The sequence below is a fragment of the Periplaneta americana genome, chromosome 11 (genome assembly GCF_040183065.1).
Source record: "Periplaneta americana isolate PAMFEO1 chromosome 11, P.americana_PAMFEO1_priV1, whole genome shotgun sequence".
In the NCBI taxonomy this organism is placed as follows: Eukaryota; Metazoa; Arthropoda; class Insecta; order Blattodea; family Blattidae; genus Periplaneta; species Periplaneta americana.
Genome location: NC_091127.1, coordinates 155,878,646 through 155,905,284, shown reverse-complemented (window position 1 = coordinate 155,905,284; position 26,639 = coordinate 155,878,646). Strand labels below are relative to the sequence as shown.

Below are 26,639 nucleotides of genomic sequence, written 5' to 3'. Positions count from 1 at the left end.
AAAAGTATATATATTTTTTTATTCTTAGCAAATATTTTCGTACTTTTTAGCACATAAAAATAAATATATTTAAATTTTTTAGCACATAAAAATCCGCTGCCTAGTGATGATGATTGTGACAACTGTATGACGCAGGAAAAGCGTATCGGTATCTAACAGAGCGAGACTTAAAGATTGCAAGTGCATGGATACAATCGTATGATTATTGATGACCTTTGCCATTACATTATAAGGTCGGTGGCAGTAATCTGGATGATTACTGTGATCTTGGAGCTGTCTGTACTCAAATGTTTACATCATATACGTTCACTCACGCACACAACGGTATGTCATATAACATAGAGCGTATTCCGAATCTCACCGGTGAGCAATCCGATGGCATCACGGTGTTCCGAATTCCACCAATGACGTCATTGATGCTCCACCAATGACGTCATTGATGCACCGGTGCCATCAACTTGCAGAGGTGATGGCAGTCTCCATCAGCCGCCATCAGTGAATCTGATTGGTTCTTGTAAAGGGCGGGAATTAGCAGACGAATAACATCGTGCACTGTTGTGTCATGGCGGTGTGTTCTGCTTTAGTTCTGCTGTATTGTTTGTAATGAGCACAACGTAAAAACAATATGTTAATAGCTTATGAGCGAACATGTCAACGGACCCGTTATTACTACCGGTTCAAGAAATAAATTGTTTATGCTATCTTTTCTTTGAACGAGATGGGAGTACGAAAATTTCGCAAAATTTTGCTAGCGTAGCACAAACAACAACTTCTACAGTCGCCATGACAACCATCGATCCTTCCAGCAGTTTTGTTCCTTATTTCGCTGCAACGTGACGTCATTGATGCCACCGGACCGGTGAGATTCGGAATACGCTGATAGAAACAATGAAGTTTGTTCTAACCCCTCTTGTAAACACAGGAGGAAGCATTCTCCCTCTCTCTCGCTTCATTAGTCGACCATAATGTGCATATAGGCGGTATGTAAACAGTGGCCCACGAACCTAATACGTACAGCATTCATAGTGAAGGTGAAGGGGGTTTGGGGGGAGGACGACCCTAACTGGTCATCACTACACAGTTGTACGGCGCAGTACTGCATGTAGGGTGCCTCAAGGGTGTATTCATGAACGGCAGATGGGGGTCAAGATATATAAGGATGTTTGGTAAGCTTCGTAGTGTGGAAAATGAGATCTTAGATTGAAGGGAATGTAAGCAACTAGTATACAGGGTGTTTAAAAATACGGGGCATAATTTCAGGTATGTATTTCCCACATGTAGACAATCAAAATAGTTCATTACAACATGTGTCCGGAAATGCTTCATTTCCGAGTTATGGCCTTCACAACATTGAATTCACCGGAACGTTTTTCTTTCCGCAGGTCGTTGTCATTACAGAAGATGTTCAAAATGTCCACCTCCTGCTTCAATACAGACCTCACATCGATGTCTCATTGACCTGCGAACACGATCCCAAACTCCAGGAGTATTGCGTATGTCCTCAGAACATGCCACAATTCGATTCCGAAGGGATTCCAAATCAGGCACCGGAGACGAATAAACCAATGATTTTAAATAGCCCCACGAGTAGAAATCGAGAGGGCTCAGATCAGGTGAGCGTGGAGGCCAAGCAATTGGGCCACCTCTACCTATCCATCGATCAGGAAACCTTCGATCCAAGTACCGGCGAGCCGTACGACTGAAGTGTGCAGGAGCGCCATCATGCAAGAAGTGAATGTGTTGACGATTGATCAGTGGAGTGTCTTCTAAAACATGAGGTATGGTTCCGGTGAATTTCAATGTTGTGAAGGCCATAACTCGGAAATAAAGCATTTCCGGACACATGTTGTAATGAGCTATTTTGATTGTCTACATGTGGGATATACATACCTGAAATTATGCCCCGTATTTTTTAAACACCCTGTATAAGGATGTTTGGTAAGTTTCGTAGTGTGGAAAATGAGATCTTAGATTGAAGGGAATGTAAGCAACTAGTATATATCGCAGCAACGTTACGACTTCTGCCTTACACTCTGACGACGTAAAATTGTATTTAAAGAGAAATGAAGTTGTCTCCCTCAGTACAATATATTTCATGCGTGAAAAATTAATATTTTTCGATAAGACAGAGAATAACGTTTTAGTAGAGTTTGTTTGCGTTGCAAGGAAGTAATCGAATTAGTGATGGGTCCAACCGGCTCTTAGGCGCGAGCTAGCTCGTTGGCTCGCGCTCCCAAGAGAGAGTCGTTCAAAAGAGTCAGTTCGTTCACGAGCTGGTTGATAGCTCCTTCGTTCGCGAGCTGGTTGCCAGCTCGTTCGTTCACGAGAGGCTACACAGCTCGCGAGCGACATCGTTCAAAGAGCTGGTTGCGTAACATATCGAAACTGTCAATAATAGTGTAATCTATGACATTAGGAATCAGAAGGATAACAGGGACAATCGTATTACGTTAAACAAAATAGATGAAAAAACAAAGCCTGCAACATAAACGTTATACAGTGAAACCTGTTCAAGACGGAAGTGACATGGTCCCAATTTTTTTTCCGTTGTGGACAGGTTTCCGTGTAATTCAGGTGTGAAGTTAAAATGGATTATTTTATCATTTGTATAAATGAAAAACAAAATGGCACGCCGCAAATTGTAGGAATTACAAAATATTCCGTTTAACACTACTGACATTAAATCAGCTTCCTGTCACTTATTTAATTGGTGAATGATCTTGATGAAAATCTCATTTCGTGTATAAGTTGTATCGCAACTCACTCATTAAACACTATAAAGTTTATTAATTACACTAAATTTAGTATCTAACACTATAATATAATACTGTACTGTATATCACAGCACATTATTTAATTGGACTAGGAGCCTAGAAGCCTTGAATTCTGGATTATTTAATTTCTTTGCCAGTTCAAGGGTATTCTTTGCAGAATAGGTCCAGAGATTTGCATGATCTTTGAAAGGGCAAGAACAATCCACTCCCACAACAGTTCATTTATTTCTATGCAACCAGTTGTTTTCTGTTTCCTTTTATGTCACCATTATTGACCGCAAGCCACTCATTCATGATACGGCCTTTATGTTTGAAAGTGTTAAGTTACACCTGAGTTTTCCATTTATACATTTCAACATTATTTTTCATACTCTTCGTTTCTCATTTTCCTCGATAACTGTCACTTAATTAATGATAGTGCAACATTTTTACGTAACTTTTTTTATCACGAAATCACTAATACACTTGCGTTCTACCCAGCTACGACAGTATACAGGAGTAAAGCATTCAACATCTTTGAAGGGACTCGTCTGCCTAGTCAATAGGGTAATAAAATTTATGACCACCAGGCCAACACACCCTCGCACCCTCAAAAATTTTACAAAGAAAACTTGTTTTTATCTTAGTGACCTACTAATATTTCGTACATTCCTTGAAAGCACATACTGTTTCAAAATATAGTTCACATTAAAGTAGTGTGTCCAAAATATTATTTCCGTTTTGAACAGACAGTTTCCGTTTCCGCGTTGGACAGTTTCCGGATTATTCAGGTTCCGATTTGAACAGGTTTCACTGTACAATGTTATACGTATATTTTTCTACACACACATCAGGTGATAGGAAGCCGCGTAATATTAGTTCCACATCCGTCCGCTACTGGCGTATGGCGCGGTCTCACTTCTCTGTCTTTCTCAAAGCAGGACGAATTCTTCTATCAGTCATCGGTCTGTCTCCGTGAAGTGCAGGCGTGTTCACTGTCATCGTTTATCATCCACAACTCATTCATGTTTTTTTAAAATAGTTAGTCACCGGTCGGTGCGGTACTTCGGTGCTATTTATTCAGTACATAACAGAATACAATTTTACATTAGAGAATTTAGCTGGCTACATGGGATCATTGAATTGAACCCGAGGCCAAGAAAGAGAACGAAGAAGAAGAAGAAGAATTCTTCTATTCGTCCTGCTCAAAGTAACTGCAGATGTCACGTGATCATGCAGTGAATGCCATTGGTTATTCGAGAGCGGGAGTCGTGAGACGAGCTGTGAGCTGTAGACATGGGAAAAGTGACACATCCAGCTGTTTCGAAACATTCGGAACGACTCAGTGAAATGTTTCGAAACACTGTGTCGAATCACGACACATCTACTGGGAGGCTAAGTGCCGATTGGCGGTCTGGCACTGTGTTGCAGCTTCGTTCGCTGTCAGATGCGCTGATTCGAAACTCTGTACACAAGATACGACACATAACAAACTTGCGGTACAGAACTTTATGTTTCGAGGTTAAATAGGAATATTTATTATTAATAATCACGTTTACTTTAAAAATATACCTACTACTGTCACGTCATCTTGAAGTAACTATCAGATTCCAAATGTAGTCATGAGTTTAATGTATTAGTACAGAGTAAATGCGATCATTATAAGTGTATAATCAATGTATGTACGGTATGTATTTGCTCATAAGTCATAAGTATACAAATCCACACGCTTTGACCGATATTTACCAAAGTTTACACATTAAGCCTTCACAACCAGGAGGAAAACATAGGCTACATTAACATTGGACAAATGGACGTTAAATTATATATAAAAAAAAAAACAAAAATAAATACTATCAAACATGCATGTATAATATTAAAATGCATCTTCTACAATCAAATGTTGGTTATTTCTGTTATATTCAACATCGACTTTCACAGGGCCGTCGAGAAAATAACATAAAATTAAATAACATTGTTGATATATTATGAAATGAGAAACCTAGAAAATTCATGCAGTAAGTAGTATTCAGATTATTAAAATTATTTCAATATATACAAGAAATAGCCTATTATTATATTATTATTATTATTATTATTATTATTATTATTATTATTATTATTTCTTCGGATACTATAGCTCCTCGGCTTGATTTGAAAGTATGTCGGCAAACTTCCGTTCGCGAAGCAGTATATTTGTTCGCTTTCAACCAGTGTTTCGAAACATTAACTGTTTCATTGGTTCTCTTCTCTTACACTCGACTTTCGATACAGTAGAGTACAGTCGATACACAGCGACAAACCTTGGTGAAACTGAAACAGTTACTGTATCGAAACATTTAAGTCCGAGTGTGTCGACACACTGTATCGAAACATTGATTCAGTAGCCAACACTAGTGAGCTGGTTGAGAATCGCGAGCTGAAGGAGTTGGAAGTGCATCGCGAACGACCAGCTCTCAACGAGCGAGCTAGCTCGTTACTAGCTCCAAGGAGGGAGTCGTTCAAAAGAGTCAGTTCGTTCGCGAACGACCCATCATTAAATCGAATTGCCATTGGCAGATATAAGTATGGAACGGATTTCTAGGCGCTAAAAAGAGACATTTAAGACTTTATAAAATTCAATTTAAGACTTTAGAAGTAAATACCCATATATCGATCGTCCAGTTCAAAAGTGTGAAAACTAAAAAACTGCCATTTTTTTTTTTAGTTATTTACACTACTGAAAGCCCCTTTCGGAGCTCTTTCCGATGCAGTATTGAGGTAAGTCATTAAGTCATATTTACAACCAAAAAGAAAAAAAAACTAAATAAACTGCTTTAGAAATAATTATAACTATGGACTTCACTAATTCATTATTAGTACATTTCGAAATCTATTAATAATGAACTGGAAGATTGTGATAAACTCGTCCTGAATACTGACTCATTTCTAATTGTCGTGGTTATGAACCAGAACTCTGTTCCTTTCTAAGTGATTTATTTGTAACTTTCAACTGAAGATATCTCAAAACTTGTTTTTTTGAGTTGTCGCACTTTTGAACTAGACGATCGATATATAAAATTAACAATCAATAATTTTAATTTGAGTATTTTAGTAATTTTTATATTTATATTCCTCTTATATTAATAATATATCTGAGCTGCGACCGAACACGAGCGCTGCTCATTCAATCCTCAAATTTTGTTAATATTATTGTATCCTCTTTTTATATTGAATGTATTATTTTATTTCTATTTCTATTGTTGTAATTGTATTCTGTATTCTATTCGATTTTAGGTGGAATGTATGGTGCTACTGAAGACTCAGATTATATCAGTGAATGAGATTGTTTGCTGATTGGTCAATTTCATTTAGCATAACGAGAGTGCATTGACGCGAAAACTAATTTGTAATCTCTCGCCTAACCTGAGGGCCGAGGATGGACTTTTCCAAACGAACCTAAGTTCGAGGAAATTAGATCTTCTTCCCCCACCCTTCTAAGACCAATATGGGACAAACTTACAGAGCCAGTGTTTGTCTGTAAGTGATATATAATTAATTTTAAGTAGCATTTATATAGCGTGTTGAAAATTTTTGCACTTTTAATGCCAGTACTTTTATTTTAAATATAAGCAAACTACTAAAAAGGCGCTTTTCAGACACAAACATAGTTTCTAGGCATTTCTAGGAATTTATGGTTCACTTAGACTTATAGAATTTTAATAGACGGATCCTGTTTATATGGAACGTAGAGCTATCTGAATAACGTATGTCTAGGACGTAGCAAACAAAATAGATATGGAACTAGAAATACGTTTCTTAATTATAAGATGCATTTTTCATTAAATATGCCTATCTTCCTTAATCTACGATTATCAATAAAACATTATTGTAACATTTTTATGCATACACGAAAATCGAAACATAAATTTGCATGAATACCTTCTTGCATGCATAAAATCTTAATAATGATTTTTGAACTCCCTTTTCCACATTGCACAATTCTCTCCTTTTCTTGCAAATCAAAGAGGATTTGTATTTCTTCCACCAGAACTCTCAAAAATATCTCTTTAATATTTTGTTTTTATTGCCAACATGATATTTTTAAAACGGAGTTTTACTACATAAATAATATATCCTAGTATTTTACTTATGCTGTCTCAAACAAAGTTACTATACAATCATACTGAAATCTTAATAATAATAATTTATTTAATCTGACAGGATTAAGGCCATAAGGCCTTCTCTTCCATCCTACCAGATAGCACATATAAATACAAAAAAGAAATACAAACACTGATGAAAATGATACAAATTAAGTTAAAGCCCTATAGAGGGTCAACAGAGTCAAACGTACATTATAGTGCTCTCATCGAGCTAATACAACGAAAAGAAAGAAAACAGAGATAGCAATGATGATATTGTTAACTGACAATAATAATAATAATAATAATAATAATAGTAATAATAATAATAATAATAATAATAGTAGCAATATTATTTATTTATTTGTTTGTTTGTTTGTTTGTTTGTTTGTTTGTTTGTTTGTTTGTTTGTTTGTTTGTTTGTTTGTTTGTTTGTTTGTTTGTTTGTTTGTTTATTTATTTATTTATTTATTTATTTATCTATTTATTTATTTATTTATTTAGAATATTAATGTGCAAAACAACAGCACAAGGCCAATTACAGTTTAGCACAGGTACAAAACGAAACAAAACAACAAATGATGATGAGAATGAATGATAGAAAATGGCAATGAGATGAAATACAATCAATATAATAGTAATTAAATAAAATATATTACAAATGAATTAATGAAATCATATAAATGAAGACAGGAATCATATAATTAATATTGTAAAGTTATGCAAATGACGAGAATAGTATGATACATATCTAACAATGGCATAAATAATACAACTGACATAAAACTCGAAAAGTTATTACTGCACATTAAATGGATCCAAGTTCAATCCATGCAAATTAGCATATTTAATACATCTGCAGACCGGAGAGAGAGATTTAGAATTCCTATTATAAAACAATTTATGAAATCTTAAACCCTTAGCAGGAATACGAAGACTGATATTGCTTATGAAGGATTCACAATCAATATCACCCTTAGTGACTTTACAAAAAAATAAATAATCAAGATCCTGACATCTGGTAAACAAACTACCGCAATTAAAATATTTGCAATTAGTCTCATAGTTATAATCTGAATTTGGTAAAAATCTATAAGAACACAGGGAAATAAATTTTCTTTGAATATTCTCCAATTTAGCCGAGTCAGTGGAAGTAATAGAGTTCCATACTACAGATGCATATTCAAGCTTGGATCTAACAAATGTATAGTATAAAATTAATAAACACATAGGAGTAGAAAAAGAATAAGTTATAGATCTGATTAGACCAAGCATTCTTAATGAATGGGTATAAATATATTGCACATGATCATGAAAATATAATTTTGAATCAAGTAAGACACCAAGATCTCTAATACAATCTTTCTTAGTAATTACGACATTACTAAGAGAATAATTAAATTTTTGGGAAGTAGTTTTCCGTGAGAAGGAAATAACAAAAGTTTTGGATTGATTAATTTTCATTCCATTTTCAACAGACCATTGTAAAATTGAATTAATGTCATTTTGAAGAATTTGACAATCAGCCGAACTATTAATTTTACGAAAGATTTTGAGATCATCCGCAAATAAAAGGCAGCTAGAACTTATTCTTTTACTTATATCATTTATAAATAATAAAAATAGGAGAGGTCCCAATGTAGACCCTTGAGGAACTCCGCATACACTATTAAGTGGAACCGAGAGAGAATTACCTAGTCGAACACAAGACTGTCTATCTGTTAAATAATTTTCAAACCAATTAACATAGTTAGTGGAGAGACCAAAATTACTTAATTTATTTAATAAAATTTTGTGAGGAACAACATCAAATGCTTTGCTAAAATCAATAATAATAATAATAATAATAATAATAATAATAATAATAATAATAATAATAATAAATACATTACATATTAATTTTCAATTTTACAACAGCATAGTTACAATATTTACTATATGTCATGGGTTAAGGTGAAGTTGCGCAACCTGACATGTGTTCAACAAACAATTCCACGAACTAGAATGTGATTTTTTAATTGAAATTTGAATTTTGATATTGTCCGACAGTCTCTGACGTGGTCAGGGAGAGAATTCCAGAGGCGTAGAATAGATATGCTGAAAGATGATGAGTAGAAGGATGTTCTGTGCAGAGGAATAGAGAGAAGGTACATGTTCCGGGTTCGAGGTAGTGAAAGGTAAACAAAACGAGATGCTAGGTAAGAGGGTGTGGAGGTGTGGATGATTTTAAATAGTAATAAGAGAGAGTTGAAGAATCTTCTTTCTTTAAGTGGACTCCAAGACAACAATTCTAGTGACGGTGTTACATGATCGAATTTTCTAATGTTACAAACGAAACGAACGCAGATATTGTGAACACGCTGTAGTCTATGGGCAAGATCAGTATTTAGATTCGTGAATAAAGAATCGCAATAATCGAAGTGGGGCATCACTAAAGTTTGGATCAGGTTCTTTTTAAGGCTGAGAGGTAAAACATTGGTTAAGTGTTTGAGGGAATGAATTATGGAAAAAGTTTTCTTACATATGTAGGTGACTTGACTTTGAAAATTTAAATTTGAATCTAAATATACCCCTAAATTTTTTACTGTCTTACTATATGTAATTGTAGTATTATTTATTTTTGTATTTGATACAGTGGCTAGATCTATTTTGTTTAATAACCTATGTTTTAATATATAAAAGTATAATTTTTTGTATTAAATATTATCTTGTAATGAAAAAAATAAATTACTTCTAAAAATATCTATCTATGTATATTATAATTGGTATCATCAAAGATTCTCTAAGTATTTTGAATCCTCATATTTATTCACATTCTTAAGCAACATACTTTTCTTCTATCTGTAGATTGATTTTCGCCATATTCATTTATGTCTATATTTGCATAATTGCTGTTGTCGTTGTTGTTGTTGTCTAATGTGTTGAACTAACACTGTAGTCATTGGCAGTCTTGCTCTCGAATAATTTGAGATGTTAGAATATTCCTGTTTGACAGCGATGCAGTTGTTCAGGTGGTGTTCATCCATTTCTTTCTTCGGATGGTTGCATAAGATGCACTTCGGTGAAGAGAAGATATTGATTTTGTAAAGGTGTTTCGCAAGGCGGTCGTGACGTCCTGTTAGTTGAAAATCTACTATAGCTGTTTTCCGCGACAGATCAGGTATGATATGTATGTAGGTATTTTTAAATGAGCGTTCTCATATTTTGTTTTTAGCTGATGTTTCAAGTCTGTTATCATTCATATATTTGCATAATAAGACGTTGTATTATTATTGCCTTTAACAGATTCTTTTATTGTATGTATGAAATTTAATTTTGATAATTTTTCATTACGCTTTCCTAAAATTTAATAATGTACTATTCGCTTCATTATAAACAATTCCAGACTGAATAACCAATGTTTTTCTGATATTCAGTATTTTTATGATTTCCTAAAATTTCTGTCTGATGTATTAAAAAAATGTTCAAATAAAATATAATATACTAAGCAGATCATTTCTCATGATGCACATGTACTATAATATATATTTATTTTTAACAGAACAGAGATTAAGGGTGTTTGAGAATAATATATAATAATAGAAAAATATTTGGGACTAAGAAGGATGAAGTTACAGGAGAGTGGAGAAAGTTATACAACGCAGAGCTGCACGCATTGTATTCTTCACCTGACATAATTAGGAACATTAAATCCAGACGTTTGAGATGGGCAGGACATGTAGCACGTATGGGCGAATCCCGAAATGCATATAGAGTGTTAGTTGGGAGGCCGGAGGGAAAAAGACCTTTGGGGAGGCCAAGACGTAGATGGGAAGATAATATTACAATGTATTTGAGGGAGGTGGGATATGATGGTAGAGACTGGATTAATCTTGCTCAGGATAGGGACCAATAGCGGTCTTATGTGAGGGCGGCAATGAACCTCCGGGTTCCTTAAAAGCAAGTAAGTAAGTAAGTAAGTAAGTAAGTAAGTAAGTAAGTAATAATTTATTTATTTAATCTGGTAGAGCTAAGGCCAGTAAACCTTCTCTTCCGCTCAGCCAGACTCTAATTCTAATTGAATACAATGCTTACATAGTTATTACATTAATATCTAGACCATAAACAAAATTAAAGTAAATAATGAAAGTTGGATAAGTAATGTTAGTGTGACAATAATAAACATTGGTAAGAAATAGTTATTATTATTATTATTATTATTATAGTATTAATAATAGTAATAATAATAATAGTATTAATAATAATAATAATAATAATAATAATAGTAGTAATAATAGTAATAGTAGTAATAATAGTAATAATAATAATAATAATAATAATAGTATTAATAATAATAGTAATAATAATAATAATAATAATAATAGTAATAATAATAGTAGTACTAATAATAATAATAATAATAATAATAATAATAATAATAATAATAATAATAATAATAATAATAATGGGAATATACAGGTTTGAGAGTAAAAAAAGTCAGTTTTTAATTTATTGTTATATAGAGATTGAACATTTATCTTTATGTGAGTGAAGGAATTTTTACGATATAATATTTTGGAAGATATGGCAATATAGTTTTAGTTATGAATATTTTTTCTCGAAAATTTTCATGCACTAGTTTCCGAAATAAATGACTATTACTGGGGGTCTGAATCAACCTTTCTATATATATATATATATATATATATATATAGACACACACACAGATGTGAAAATTATTAGAATAATCTTAATTTTAAAGGTTTTTTAATAGTTCCTTCAAAAATATTCATTGAATTGATGAATATTGGTATATAATATTACTATACTGATGTAGGATATATTTACTACTAACAATGCCGCAAAGCATTGTTGTACATTGGTATTTTTCTTATTTTACAATTGTTATGGGAATTCAGAAATTATTATATTATGCTGGCGGAATTAGAAACATAAAAAATTAATCAAGAAATGCTTTAAACAAATTGTTCTTTGCGTTTACATTGTTGTGAAGGTTCAAATGAACGTATACATCTGTTTTGTGCACATAATTTTGGATCTTTGGGGAAGTTGTAAATATTCTATTCTTTGTTTCGTCCTTTGCTGTTGCTGCAGTTTACAGCAGAAGTAAAAGTCTACAAAAGTTACAATATTTGATGTAGACGCGTAAAGTAACAGAGTTCAACGGAGTAGTATTTGTGGCCCAGTCATCATGATGCAAAATCATGAAACATGTGAAAAAATTCAATAAAGCAGATTTAGTGAAGCGAAAATAAAAAGGTGAATTGTTATCTAAATAAGTAAACTGAAGATAACTTACAGAGAATAATCAGATGGAGGTGTGTGGTGCTGCGTAGACGAATGCGTGTTGTTGACTGAACAGGGGGATGCACGTTAAAATAAAGAAAGAATCTATTGACTAACTTAAATAACATAACATGTTGTTTAAGTTAGGTAGTTCATTAAGTAAAAGAATACTGCTATTGAAAAATTTGGCAATATAAAATTCTTCGGTAACGTTATTGATTTTTCCATTTTTTATTGATTTTAAAATTTGTAAGACTTCTCACATTTTCTGAAGTTCGTGGTTATTCTCTATTGAGTGAGATACAAATTTCTTCTATGACAAAAATCTGCTTTATGTTCCGAACATCTAGTTCTATAATTTCTTTTAGTCTGGCCAGTGTATTTATGTGCAAAATTTTGCAATGCAACATGTATACTCCTCCACTGGCATATTTATCACATGTACTGCATGAATATTATTAGGAATGATATTAAGTTTTATTACAAGACTAGCCGTACCCGTGCGCTCCGCTGCACCCGTTAGAAATAAATATAAAGTAATTACATAATTAAAATAGGACATTTGATCCAGGGAACATTCGTGTTTGATAGAGGGATAAATCGTTTAATATGTTACTTAATTTAAATTGCATCCAAATAATTAAAATGCGATCATTTTGGTCCAGATACACTCATTTGGTGCAATGACAATTCCTTTAACCTGTTTCTTAATTTTTATTACATGCAACCATAGTTTAATGAAGACTGACATCATTTAGATTTAATGTGTATATTTTATTTTACTTGTTATAGGTTTCCATTGAATTATGGTAATAACTTAATTTTAACCCTTGTTTTCTACGTATTCAGTAAATGGCGCTTGGCCCACTATGGTTGTGAACCCTTCAAGTAACTTAAATTTTATTATATTATATTATCATCATCATCATCATCATCATCCTTCACGAATTAGGCCTCTGTAGACCTATTTCGGCCCCATCTAGCAGTCTTCTTAAAGGTCTTCCTGGTCGACGATGTCCTCTAAGTTTATACTGCATCATAATTTTTGGGATTCTTGAATTTTCCATTCTTCTTACATGATCTAGCCAATTGAATTTGTATCTGCTGATTTTTTCTTCTACTGACTCTACTTCTAATTGTTCTAAAATTTCTTCATTCCTTTTTCGGTCTAAAAGAGTATATCCTGCTGTCCTCCTCAAAAATTTCATTTCCGTTGCTTTGATTCTGTTCATGTCTTTTTTCTTTAATGACCAAATCTCGCTTCCGTATTCGCTTCTCGCCCCACTACTGGACTACCTAACGATAAGGCTAGTAACCTATCTTAGGGAAAATTACATTACTTTCAAGCCTCAAACAAGCAGTATTATATTATATTATATTATATTATATTATATTATATTATATTATATTATATTATATTATATTATATTATATTATATTATATATTATATTATATCAGAAGTTACTGTAATAACATTATAGCATTATGTACATCTAGAGAAACTACACTTTCAAATGGTGAAATAATAATTAATTATACAAATCGGTTAATTTAGCTTCCGATATTAGCCTACTTCATACAAACACAGAAACATTCTCTGTAGGCAATCTTTCATAGCTTTCGATTGTTGCTGTCCAAGGCCTCTTATAGACAAAGTCATTTGTTTTTTTAATTCATTACACGGCCTTAGATGGCAGTTATTTTAATTTTAAAACTCATTTATCTCATTAAATATCAGTCCCATCAAAATTTTTCAAGGAATAAAACTTATCGGAAATGATTTTTAAAGAAACTTTTGTTATGTAACATTTTTCACAAAAATCAATAATAAGCGAGATATTTCGATTGATTTAATTCAGGCCCCCTTATAACCCCCCTTTTAAATAATGTATTTTGAATGCCATATAGCCTAAAATCTAAGTTACAACGAACTTAATTTATATTCCAATTTTCATCGGAATCCTTTCAGCCATTATCGCGTGAAAAGGTAACAAACATACAGATAGACAGACAGACAGACATACAAACAAAAATTTCAAAAAAGCGATTTTCGGTTTCAGGGTGGTTAATTATATAATGTTAGGACCAATTATTTTTGGAAAATAAAAAATTACCAGAAAAATTTCGGCTACAGATTTATTATTAGTATAGATTTCAAATTATCTTTACATTTCTTTTTTTTTTTTTTTTTTCAATTATGCAACTTATAAGAAACATTATTATAAAAAGTCATTACTTTCCAATATTTTGATTCCTTGTTGTCTACTATAGAAGCGAGTGTGATGTCTGACTTTTTATATAGACGGGTTTTCCTTTTGTGAAGAAGTATATATTTTCTTTATTAAAACTTTACAAGAGAATATAAATACATAGTAAACCTTGCATGATCAAACTCGCTCGGTGCTCATTAATATGTAGGCAAACTCTTGGTATATAAATCGTTACGTGTATTAATGGATCTAAAACATTCAATGTTTGCTATGCCTACAACACAAACAAAACATAGGCCCTAATACGAATATTATAAAAAAAGGGGGGACCGGTCTACCTACATGAACGATACTCAGCGTAACAGCACCTAAGAAACTGATCCGCATGGCGAGAATGTACACGATGTTAAGACAACAATAGCAATGCCGTTGCTATGTTACAGACAGACTAAACTTAATGTTAGTTGTGCACAGAATGTGGCGATTAAGAAATTTGTCAAATAGCATCCGCTCCGTTGACTGGGGCGAAAGGGGCCGTTCGCTGCTGAACCGCCCAGTGGCGGATGTAGCACGGATGATCGGGATCGGAGGATTAGCCGGAGCGACGGCTTATTGGCTGTACAGTCAATACTCAAACCAGCTGCAGCCTCAACCCGAACCCGTGCCCGATCCCGATCCCGATCCCGGTCCCAAAATGTCTCTCGCCACCAAGAACATCATCATGAAGCATAGGCGAAGACATCACCATCATCATTACGATCTGCCGGCATCGGAAGCTTCCTCTGAACGGGAATTGAGAGTCGTAGAATACGACGAGTACCCGCCTCGAGAACCCCAGCATGATACTGATACTGCCGCAGAGACCTGCAGTTTGCCGGCTCAGTATTATCTCCATGACTTCTATGTGAGTGTCTTGGGAGATGAATATTCCGCAGCTAGGCTGCACCGTTCATCTGGTGTGCTTGAGCAGGAGAAGCCATCTGATCTCCCCTCTACAAGTCAGCCTGCTCCCGAACAGGAAGCTTTACCAGAGCCGGAAGAAACCCAAGATCGAGCTTCCGAGGAAAAACGCTTGTCCCGAAGACAAAGGTATGTGTTTATGTATCTAACCTAGATAATAACGCAGTGCTGCTTCTACAGATTTTATTTTCACTTCAATTTTTATTGTACCTGAGTTTTGGAATGTACTTCACTCCCACCCCTTCTACTGGTAAACTTCCAACCGTTCACGACACAGAGCCGAGGGCGCGTAAGCAGTACCGAGTTACTGAGTATAGTACGTTTCAGAAATATGTTCGCGTTTTCCAGTGACGAAAGAGCTTTCAATATTGAATCATATTTTCGTACGGGTACTGTCGTCCGTTTCCCTATGTCGCATCCCGGTTTCCCCCACCTGCTTCTGTTCGCCCCTCTGTTAAGTCTAGTAGCTGGGCTGTCTTAGCTCTTTTCTGAAAACATTAATTTCTGTTAGTAAATTTGACGTCTACGTAATATTATTCAAGTGTTTAAAATAACTTAAATAAAAGGGCCTCCTTAAGTAATTAACTATCACGTGATCCCCCCCCTTTCTACAACCCTGCGACAAAATCACTCGAACGGACAGTAGATAGCATTTCTGAGTGATTTTATCTTTTCGGATCGGGCAGAAGTGAAGATTGAATTTACAGTACGTAAGGTACTCTTTTATAGAGTAGGTATAGAATTATTTCAACATGAGTTACTCGTACGAAGGACGAAACTGGTAATTGGAATTAGGTACAATAGTCTATAGTGCGATAATATGCACAAAAGAACTGAAGCCTGTATCAAAATGAACGGCCACCATTTTTTAAAATGTGTTTAAATATCCATATTATGATTATTTTTCAATTTAACTTCATTCTCTATATTGTACGCTAATGTGCTGTAACAGTACAATATACACTGCATAATTAATACTTCCGAATAGATAGCTCAATTCGTGTGTAAAAACACTAAGTGTTAATACGGTACTGTATTTTGATTAAACAAAAACCTAATGAAAATGATGAAACTCAAAATTGCGATATTTCCTAGTTTACATACAGTAAATGGATGAACTACTTTTCTTCCTTCCTATACCTAGTAAAGTGATTTGTATTTTACGCAGTATTATCGAACTCCAGTCGTGGAAGGGGTAGCAAACGGTGTTTCCTGTTTCAATCGTTAATAGAAAGGTATAGCCAGGTTAATATTAAAAATGTTAGTAAAAATAAAATGATGTCTCTGTATATTGTAGTAGCTTCTGTACTCTTGCTACTTAGACCAGCGGCTTCCAGATTATTGGATGTCAGGACTCTTAAAGTTTCATATTTCATTTTGACGGACTCTCTAAAATGTTTAGTATAATTTTAGGTTCACAAACATGGTGTAGTGAAGTAAGCATCTTAAAGTGAATGTTCTCGATACAAATCTACACGCTTTGACTGATTCGTCCCAAATTTTGCAAATTTGAAGTTCATAGCAAGGAGAAAAACAGGCTATATTAAAATTGTGAAAATGAACGTAAAATTAATTAAACAAATAAAAATTGAAAATAAATACGATGAAACATTCATGTATAATATTAAAATGCAATTTTCTGCAGTCAATTGTTCTTTATTATTGTCTGTTGTATGCAACATCGACTTTCACGAGGCCATGGAAATTATAAAACGAAATTAAATTACAATGTTGATACACATCATGAAGGCTAAAATCTAGAAGACAATTAATACAATAACTGTATTTACACACAGTCGCTCAAAGTTGCAAACATTAACTTAAAACTGCGTGGTTTTCCACACTCTCAACTATATTTTATAGAAAGGAGTGAAAAAAAAAAGATTTTACACATATCAAAAAGCACTTCAATGATACTTTTGTCATTTTGCTAATGTAGTATGTGAATATACGTAAACCCACTGAAAATAACACTGTATTAATTATTCATGTCCGAAATAATTCGTGACACTGAAAAATTGTGGGCGAAATAGGAAGAAGCCAGTGTATATTACAAATAATGATTTAATTTTATCAACGATAAAAGTGACTACATTGCTTTAAACAAAGGATTTAATGACTTGAATTGTAATACAGATTAACATTTCTTTCCTTTACAGAAAGGAGGACAAGAAACACCCTCGCCTGTAACAATTTTGGTGAGTTCATATTTACCATTTTTTACTCGTTTCCAGTGGCACACCCTAAAATATAACCATGGGAAAGCTGTTCATTTTCAGACGAACATTAAAGCTGTACGCAAAGCGTAGATGGACTCACAAGTACAGACAGCGTCGCTGTATGTGATTGGCTGGCTGGGAAAGTTTACGGCTACTAAATATTGTCCAAATAAAATTTACATAACTTCGAACATCATCGAAAGTTTGAGTTTTCCAAAATCTAAAAATTTATCCACATAGAATCAATCCTATTAAAAATAAACTGTTTCAAACATCACACATTTCCCACAATAATGCTTGTAGATACTGATACAGACTCGTCAAGCATTAAAACCTTTCGCCTTTTTTTTTTCTTTCTTTTTCTGTTTTATTATTATTATAATCATCATCATTATTTAGGAAGCTTGACCCCGAGTAGTCCCCCAGTGGGTGTGCCGCTGTTTGTTTCTAAACAGTCTTCTTTTATAAAATATCTTTGTTAGTATTATGCATTTCGGTCTAAAGCAAGGAGATGCACTGTCTACCTTTACTTTTTTAATTTTCTCTAGAATATGTCATTAAGAAAGTCCAGGAAAATAGAGAGGGTTTGGAATTGAACAGGTTACATCAGTTGCTTGTTTATGCGGATGACGTAAATATGTTAGCAGAAAATCCACAAGAGGTTGGGGAAAACGCGTGAATTTTAATTGAACTAAGTAAGGAGATAGGTTTGGTAAACCCCGAAAATACAAAGTATATGATTATGTCTCGGGACCACAACATAGTACGAAATGGAAATATAAAAATTGGAAATGTATCCTTTGAAAAGGTAGAAAAATTCAAATACCTTGGAGGAACAGTAACAAATATAAATGACACTCGAGAGCAAATTAACGCTGAATAAATATGGGAAATGCCTGTTATTGTTTGGTTGCGAAGCTTCTATCATCTAGTCTGCTTTCGAAAAATCTGAAAATTATAATTTATAAAACAGTTATATTACCGGTTGTACTGTATGGTTGTGAAAATTGGGCTCTCACTTTGAGAGAGGAACAAAGGTTAAAGGTGTTTGAGACATGGGGCTAATATTCTTAAAGTTGCTTTACAGCTACAATAAAGAACAGGTCCAATTCTTGTGTCTAATGTATGAACATGCAAATAGGAATTATATACATAATTAACACAATAACAGGCGGCCGGGTAGCTCAGTTGGTAGAGCAGCTGGCTACGGACTGGAAGGTCCGGGGTTCGATCCCAGGTGGTGACAGGATTTTTTTTCTCGTTGCCAAATTTCAGAACGGCCCCGAGGTTCACTCAGCCTCCTATAAAATTGAGTACCGGGTCCTTCCCGGGGGAAAAAGGCGGTCAGAGCGTGGTTCCGACCACACCACCTCATTCTAGTGCCGAGGTCATGGAAAGCATGGGGCTCTACCTCCATGCCCCCCAAGTGCCTTCATGGCATGTTACGGGGATACCTTTACCTTTTTTTTTTTAACACAATAACATTTATACAGTGCAGTACTGCTACCATTTAATAATGTATTAAATATACACAGAAGATTATTATATTAATATTACACAGTACTGAGAAATGTGAAGAATTCGTATAAAAATAGAAATTGTGAGATATAAAGAAATTGTTTAACTTTACCTTAAATAATGCAGGGTTTGGGTTATGATTTTAATGTTCTCAGGAAGACTACTTAAAATTTTTATTGTCATGCAAATTACTTTTTTTTTATAGCATGATCATTTTGATAATGGTGTATGAACATTTTCTTTCTGCGGGTATTTATACTGTGTATGGCCAAAGTAGTTGGAAAATTTCTTTCTTACATAAGAGAAAGTTTACTAAAGAGCAGGATGTGTATTGATTTATTAAGGTCAGAATTTACTATTAAAACTGTCCATACGATTCTATAGAAATACACAAACGATTAGGGAAAACACGGAAATTTTACTTGAAGCAAGTAAAGCGATCGGTTTGGAAGTAAATCCCGAAAAGACAAAGTATATGATTATGTCTCGTGACAAGAATATTGTACGAAATGGAAATATAAAAATTGGAGATTTATCCTTCGAAGAGGTGGAAAAATTGAAATATCTTGGAGCAACAGTAACAAATATAAATGACACTCGGGAGGAAATTAAACACAAAATAAATATGGGAAATGCGGGTTATTATTCGGTTGAGAAGCTCTTATCATCCAGTCTGCTGTCCAAAAATCTGAAAGTTAGAATTTATAAAACAGTTATATTACCGGTTCTTCTATATCGTTGTGAAACTTGGACTCTCACTCTGAGAGAGGAACATAGGTTAAGGGTGTTTGAGAATAAGGTGCTTAGGAAAATATTTGGGGCTAAGCGGGATGAAATTACAGGAGAATGGAGAAAGTTACACAACGCAGAACTGCACGCATTGTATTCTTCACCTGACATAATTAGGAACATTAAATCCCGACGATTGAGATGGGTAGGGCATGTAGCACGTATGGGCGAATCCAGAAATGCATATAGTGTTAGTTGGGAGACCGGAGGAAAAAAGACCTTTAGGGAGGCCAAGACGTAGATGGGAGGATAATATTAAAATGGATTTGAGGAAGGTGCGATATGATGATAGAGACTGGATTAATCTTGCACAGGATAGGGACCGATGGCGGGCTTATGTGAGGGCGGCAATGAACCTTCGGGTTCCTTAAAAGCTATTTCTAAGTAAGTAGTACGATTCTATAGACTTTGTTTCAACTATTATTCTATTTGCCCTCTTTTCAGTAAGAATGTATTTTAACTAGTAGCTCGTGCAGCAAATGCTGCGGACTAAGTTCATTAGAAGTTTAAACAAAGATTTTTCAGATTTATTTTCTAGACAGAATAACAGATATTTTGAAACTTATTTGCTTCCATAATAATGAAACATACTCGGCGAAATATGTAACATTGAAAGCAAAGTAATAACTAATGAAGTTTAACCTTGTCAAAAATATCTCCGTTTATTAAACTTCCTTAGAATGGATTTTATACCAAATGCTTTTCTTGGACATTTCCATCTTCATTTCTTTGATTTTTAATGCGCAAACGCAAGTTTAATGTCAAGGCGATCAACGGTGGGAGTAAAGTAGTAGCTACTTCAAGTCATTGCGAATTGTTGGCAGGGATGTGACATTTTGGAGTGTTTTAGGTACCAGTAGGCCTAAATGCTGGACATCATTTTGGCCACGTTAAAACGCTAGCATAATACTATAACAATGACGTAGTCTATTTATTGACCATAAGCTCGTAATGAGTTCTCGCTGAAGATCAGAGTTGTAAGCTAGGCCTATGTATGTATTTTCCTCCAGCTCTACTTCGAATGATCATAAATGCCAGAACAATTTGCTTACCTATATTCAAAAGCAGTGGTTCCCAGACATTATGAAGGTGCGATACCTTTCGGTTAGATATTTTGTTTGCGACTTCCCTACTATCGTACTGGTACTCCACTCAATTCGAAATATAGAAATCCCTGTAAAATCGAAAATAACGATAATTTTATTCAAACTCAGGTCACACCACCCAACTTCTAATATACCGATACCTGCAAGACAAGAAATGGAAATATGCAAACCAATTTTGCACTTCTCCTTGGCTTCTTAGACTGACTTACGTTGCTGATATACAGAGTGTCCGGGACAAAATTTACCAATAAGAAAGTATAATAACTCACCAAATAATTTATGGATGAAAATGCTGTTTGCGGGAATTGACAAAGGGACTTCCAAAGTTTCGAGTGACCACTAATAAACTTCTATGTGTGCACCTCTTGTAGCACGACAGATGTCCAGGCGATATTCAAGTTCTTGCCAAACGGTCCAATCACAGTTTCATGTGTAAGTCCGCACCAAACATTAATCTTAGGGCTGTCTCTTTCCAATTCCCTCACTACATGCGGATTTTTTGATCCTCAGATGCGACAATTATGCCTGTTGACGATCCCACAGACGTGGAAGGTGGACTCATCACTAAACACGACCTTCTGCAGATATCCATTTTCAATATCAATTTTCAACAGCATGTCACTAGCGAAATCATATCGTGCAGGCAAGTCGTTTGGTTTCAACTTTTGAACCAATTGAATCTTGTATGCATGCAGACGTAACCTCTTGTGCAGAACATCGTGGATAGTTGACTTTGGAATTGCAAGTTCCCTGCTGGCACGGCGAACAGACTTACACGGGCTCCGTTGAAAAACTTGCTGAATTCTGTCGACTTGCGCTTCTGTCACTTTCTTCCCGCGTGGTGTTTTCTCTACAAGAGAACCGGTCTCAAGAAGCTTTCTATGCCAAGTTGTTATTGTGTGCCTATCTGGTGGTTGCTTCTCAGGCCACTGTTGCCTAAATCTTCTCTCCACTATCTTCGGATACTTGAATTCGGCAAGCAAATAGCAGCATTGAACTTTTTGTTGCACTGTGAACGCCATTTTAATTACAGCTATGTCAACAACAATGACCAAATGTTGTCAACATCACACATAAAACTTAAAATGTCCCTCTTTCATTTGCAGTAAATTTCATTTTCTTATCTCCATTATTACGCGAGTCATTAAACTTTCTTATTGGTAAATTTTGTCCCGGACACAGAGTATTTTTGTATTTTTCGACCAATTAAATACATGGAATAGTAGCTTGCAAGCCAAGATGTTATCGTTATAATAGCCAGAGATAAAAATCGCCGGATTTATAAAGAAACTCAATTTCTAATCATCACTTGACAAAAACAATATAATTTTTTACAACATATTTAAAACTAATGGAAAATACAGCTACATGCGCTATAATACGACACAAATAATGATTGTGAGTTTGTTTTTGTAGATATGGAGTTCAACTCGAACAATTTTAAACAATAACTTACTCAGTTTTTATGGGAAAAAAACGCAAAGCAATTACGTCAGTCGCGGATACTGAATCCGTTTTTACACAGTTTAATTAAACTGGTTGTAATTCCACAAAATGAAATATATATTAAAGAAATATGCACGTAATGATGGAATGCTAAAATTGTAATTTTTTTTTTTCGCGGAGCGTAGGCCACTTTTGGGTCAAAATAATAGAAAAATATTTCGAGCTTCCAAAGGAGTTCTTAAATTTGTTATGGTATTTACAAATTATTATTTATACAAAATAAGTTTATTGTAGTCTATGAATGCCATCACAACAAAAAGACAAATTGAAAATGATAACAGCTTGTGAATGTAGAGTTCAGATTTGAGAAACTACTTTCTTAAAAGCAGGTGAATTTATCGAATTTTATTATTTTTTTATCTTAAACTGCTGTTCTTTTTCTATGTTCAATGTTATGTTTCTAAATGCAACGTAAATTTATCTTAACAGTCTTACTAATAAACCGTGCATAGTTTTTATACGAGACTTATGCAGAGTTGAGACAGAAAACGTTACTAATAAACCGTGAATAAGCTATGGACGTATAAACAGGCTGTAACTATACAATGGGAATTGCTTTGCAGTAGTTGTATACACGAAACCCCTTGTTTAAACGTTGTACTGTATAGAGAAAAAAATGGCCGCCTCTCTAACAGCTGTTCGTATCGACTGTCATTTTATGATGATAGATGCCTTGTAACCACAGAAGAACACACCAAAGAGCACAGAATAAGTAGAATAATATTGCTGTAGCTTGTACTCTTTGACCAAAATGTAGTGTGGTAATCGATTAGAGCCAGTTGTACTATCGATATTTAACATGCCACACTAGAGCGGTCTACCGGATTCAGTAGAGAACATCAGATATTCTATTACCTTTCGTAACGAAGTAATGACGAAACTATGACGTAGCTGTGTAACAGTTATACACGACGTATGTAGTGAGTATTAGTAAGGAATTTACACACGACTTATAAACGAGCTACTCATTGTATAAGACAGTTAAACGTCTGTATATAGAGTTTTTATTAGTAAGACCGTAAGACGTTCATTTATCTTATTTTGCAAGTCATCTCGCCACCCCTCTCATTGTTCTAGAGTACATCCATTGAAACAGTACAGTATGCCTTACAATAATAATATTTCTCTCGCATGTTCCTGTTCTACACTCCTAATGAAGACATTTCTGTACTTGGAGGCGTACATGGATTGCTGAAATACTTGGCTAAATAATGACTAAGAGTCAACTCTGTCTTTAAATATCAAAGTTGGGTTCTTTTCAGACATGGCTTCCACTCTTCATTGCCTTTCTCAGTCACTATTGTTTGTCCTCCACGACTCTTCTCATCTTCAATAGATTCTCGTCTCAAGCCAGTGACAGCCTATAGCCTATGAAGAAGCGAGTTCTCACAAAGCGTGCTGTAGCCATTCACGTGACAGTGTGACCATATACAGAGTGATTTATATAGAACTGACACATTTCTTTCTTTAATTATTCCGTTGGAAATTCATTCAATGACCCAATTTTAGCACCAAATTAAGCAGAATGTTCTGGAGTTTCGATTCCTTGTCACTAGATGCGCAGATGTTTATGTTTTATTCCTATTGTTGGCAGCTGTTTTCGACATTTTGTGTCAACGTGAAAATGCAGTACATATTAAATCAACGACTCTTCCTTGTGAAGCAATACTGGATTACGAATTCAATTACAGCTACTCAAACGGCATACCAGAGAGAATTTGGTGTTCGCAATCCTCCCAAAAGAAACACAATACCGGGACTGGTAAACAAATTGGAAACAACTGGATCTCTGGTGAGTGAAAAGGGCAAGCATCGTTCATCTAGGCTTCCCACGGTTGTTGTTGACGTAAGAGCACGACTGGAGCAGTCACCCAAAAAATCATTAAGACGTTTGTCTTTGAGTTTGCTGAGCAACTGGACGATGTAGAGCTGGGTCAAGGATATTTTCAGCAAGATAGTGCTACATGCCATACATCAAATGAATCCATGGAACTACAGTAATTGCAAGTTTCTTTGACGATCGAATAATTTCCAGGAACCTGTGGCCATCGAGATCTTCGGATTTGACAACGCCGGACTTCTTTCTATGGGGTTACTTAATCTCCCAAAATTCTTCTACATTTTAGGTATAATAAGTTGTCGCTAGCACAATTCGTTTTGAAACAATTAATAAAAGAAATGTGTCAGTTCTATATAAATCACTCTGTATAAGGCACTTCCAGAATTGTGCGGAGTCATGACATCAAAATTATTTCTTAAATCTTCATTTCACCGAAGTATAAACTTGAACTTACAGAACAAAGAAATAAATAATAGCATAGTCTTGTGCCTGCAATGATTAACACCAGAGAAAGGGGCTATTTCGTAACTAAATGATGCACTGCCTTTCTTCCAGAATGTTGCATATCAAACATTTTATTATACCGGTAATGAGAGTTGTATTATTTGCTATTGTAATTTAACATTGAGAAGCATATTATGTGCTGTTAGTTCTTTAATTGGTTAATGTTTGCAGTTACAAGCGCCAAGACCGGCCCGACCAACAGGCACGGATTCAAGAGCCATGTCCTCTAGAGGGGCATGCGCCAAAAACCACCCGGAACATCAGGCACAAGATTCCAGCGCTGTGAAGTGCCCGACCACCAAGCACGAGACTCCAGCGCCAAGTCCTGCCCGACCAACAGGCACACGAGGACTCTTTTAATTTATCTATATAAACATATACATATATCAATCAAAATTCTCAGTTAATTCAAAATTCTCAGTTAATTCAAAATTCTAGTACCGCCAGAGCAGAGTATGAAAAACCTACTCTGCAACACTAAATTTCAGTCAAACATTCATTAAACACACATTACACTACACTTAGGGCCCACACCTGTGGAGTAACGGTTAGCGCATCTAGCCACGAAACCAGGTGGAAGAAAGCAACCAGAACAACTCGTGTTGCAGAACGTAGAAGAGGGAGTATAAATAGAGCTGGGAAGCAACCAGAACACCTCGTGTTGCACCGCACTACATGAACATAGAGGAGGGCAGTATAAATAGTGCTGGGAAGCAACCAGAACACCTCGTGTTGCACCGCCTACATGAACGTAGAGGAGGGCAGTATAAATAGTGCTGGGAAGCAACCAGAACACCTCGTGTTGCACCGCACTACATGAACATAGAGGAGGGCAGTATAAATAGTGCTGGGAAGCAACCAGAACACCTCGTGTTGCACCGTACTACATGCACATAGAGGAGGGCAGTATAAATAGTGCTGGGAAGCAACCAGAACACCTCGTGTTGCACCGCCTACATGAACGTAGAGGAGGGCAGTATAAATAGTGCTGGGAAGCAACCAGAACACCTCGTGTTGCACCGCACTACATGCACATAGAGGAGGGCAGTATAAATAGTGCTGGGAAGCAACCAGAACACCTCGTGTTGCACCGTACTACATGCACATAGAGGAGGGCAGTATAAATAGTGCTGGGAAGCAACCAGAACACCTCGTGTTGCACCGCACTACATGAACGTAGAGGAGGTCTGTATAAATAGTGCTGGGAAGCAACCAGAACACCTCGTGTTGCACCGCACTACATGAACGTAGAGGAGGGCAGTATAAATAGTGCTGGGAAGCAACCAGAACACCTCGTGTTGCACCGCACTACATGAACATAGAGGAGGGCAGTATAAATAGTGCTGGGAAGCAACCAGAACACCTCGTGTTGCACCGCCTACATGAACGTAGAGGAGGGCAGTATAAATAGTGCTGGGAAGCAACCAGAACACCTCGTGTTGCACCGCACTACATGAACATAGAGGAGGGCAGTATAAATAGTGCTGGGAAGCAACCAGAACACCTCGTGTTGCACCGTACTACATGCACATAGAGGAGGGCAGTATAAATAGTGCTGGGAAGCAACCAGAACACCTCGTGTTGCACCGCCTACATGAACGTAGAGGAGGGCAGTATAAATAGTGCTGGGAAGCAACCAGAACACCTCGTGTTGCACCGCACTACATGCACATAGAGGAGGGCAGTATAAATAGTGCTGGGAAGCAACCAGAACACCTCGTGTTGCACCGTACTACATGCACATAGAGGAGGGCAGTATAAATAGTGCTGGGAAGCAACCAGAACACCTCGTGTTGCACCGCACTACATGAACGTAGAGGAGG

At 35.4% G+C, this 26,639-nt stretch overlaps 2 protein-coding genes across 3 annotated transcripts in view; one reads left to right on the top strand and one right to left on the bottom strand.

Annotated features, from left to right (window-relative positions):
* Positions 1–26,639, bottom strand: part of LOC138709470 (1-acyl-sn-glycerol-3-phosphate acyltransferase alpha-like) — a 133,987-nt gene that overhangs the window by 42,505 nt on the left and 64,843 nt on the right. The gene's annotated exons all lie outside the window — the stretch shown is intronic.
* Positions 14,779–25,987, top strand: LOC138708646 (uncharacterized). The gene is made up of 3 exons (XM_069838733.1): positions 14,779–15,463; positions 17,494–17,532; positions 24,988–25,987. Exons 1-2 carry the CDS (start codon positions 14,832–14,834, stop codon positions 17,522–17,524), a joined length of 663 nt encoding a protein of 220 aa, XP_069694834.1. The 5' UTR covers positions 14,779–14,831; the 3' UTR covers positions 17,525–17,532; positions 24,988–25,987.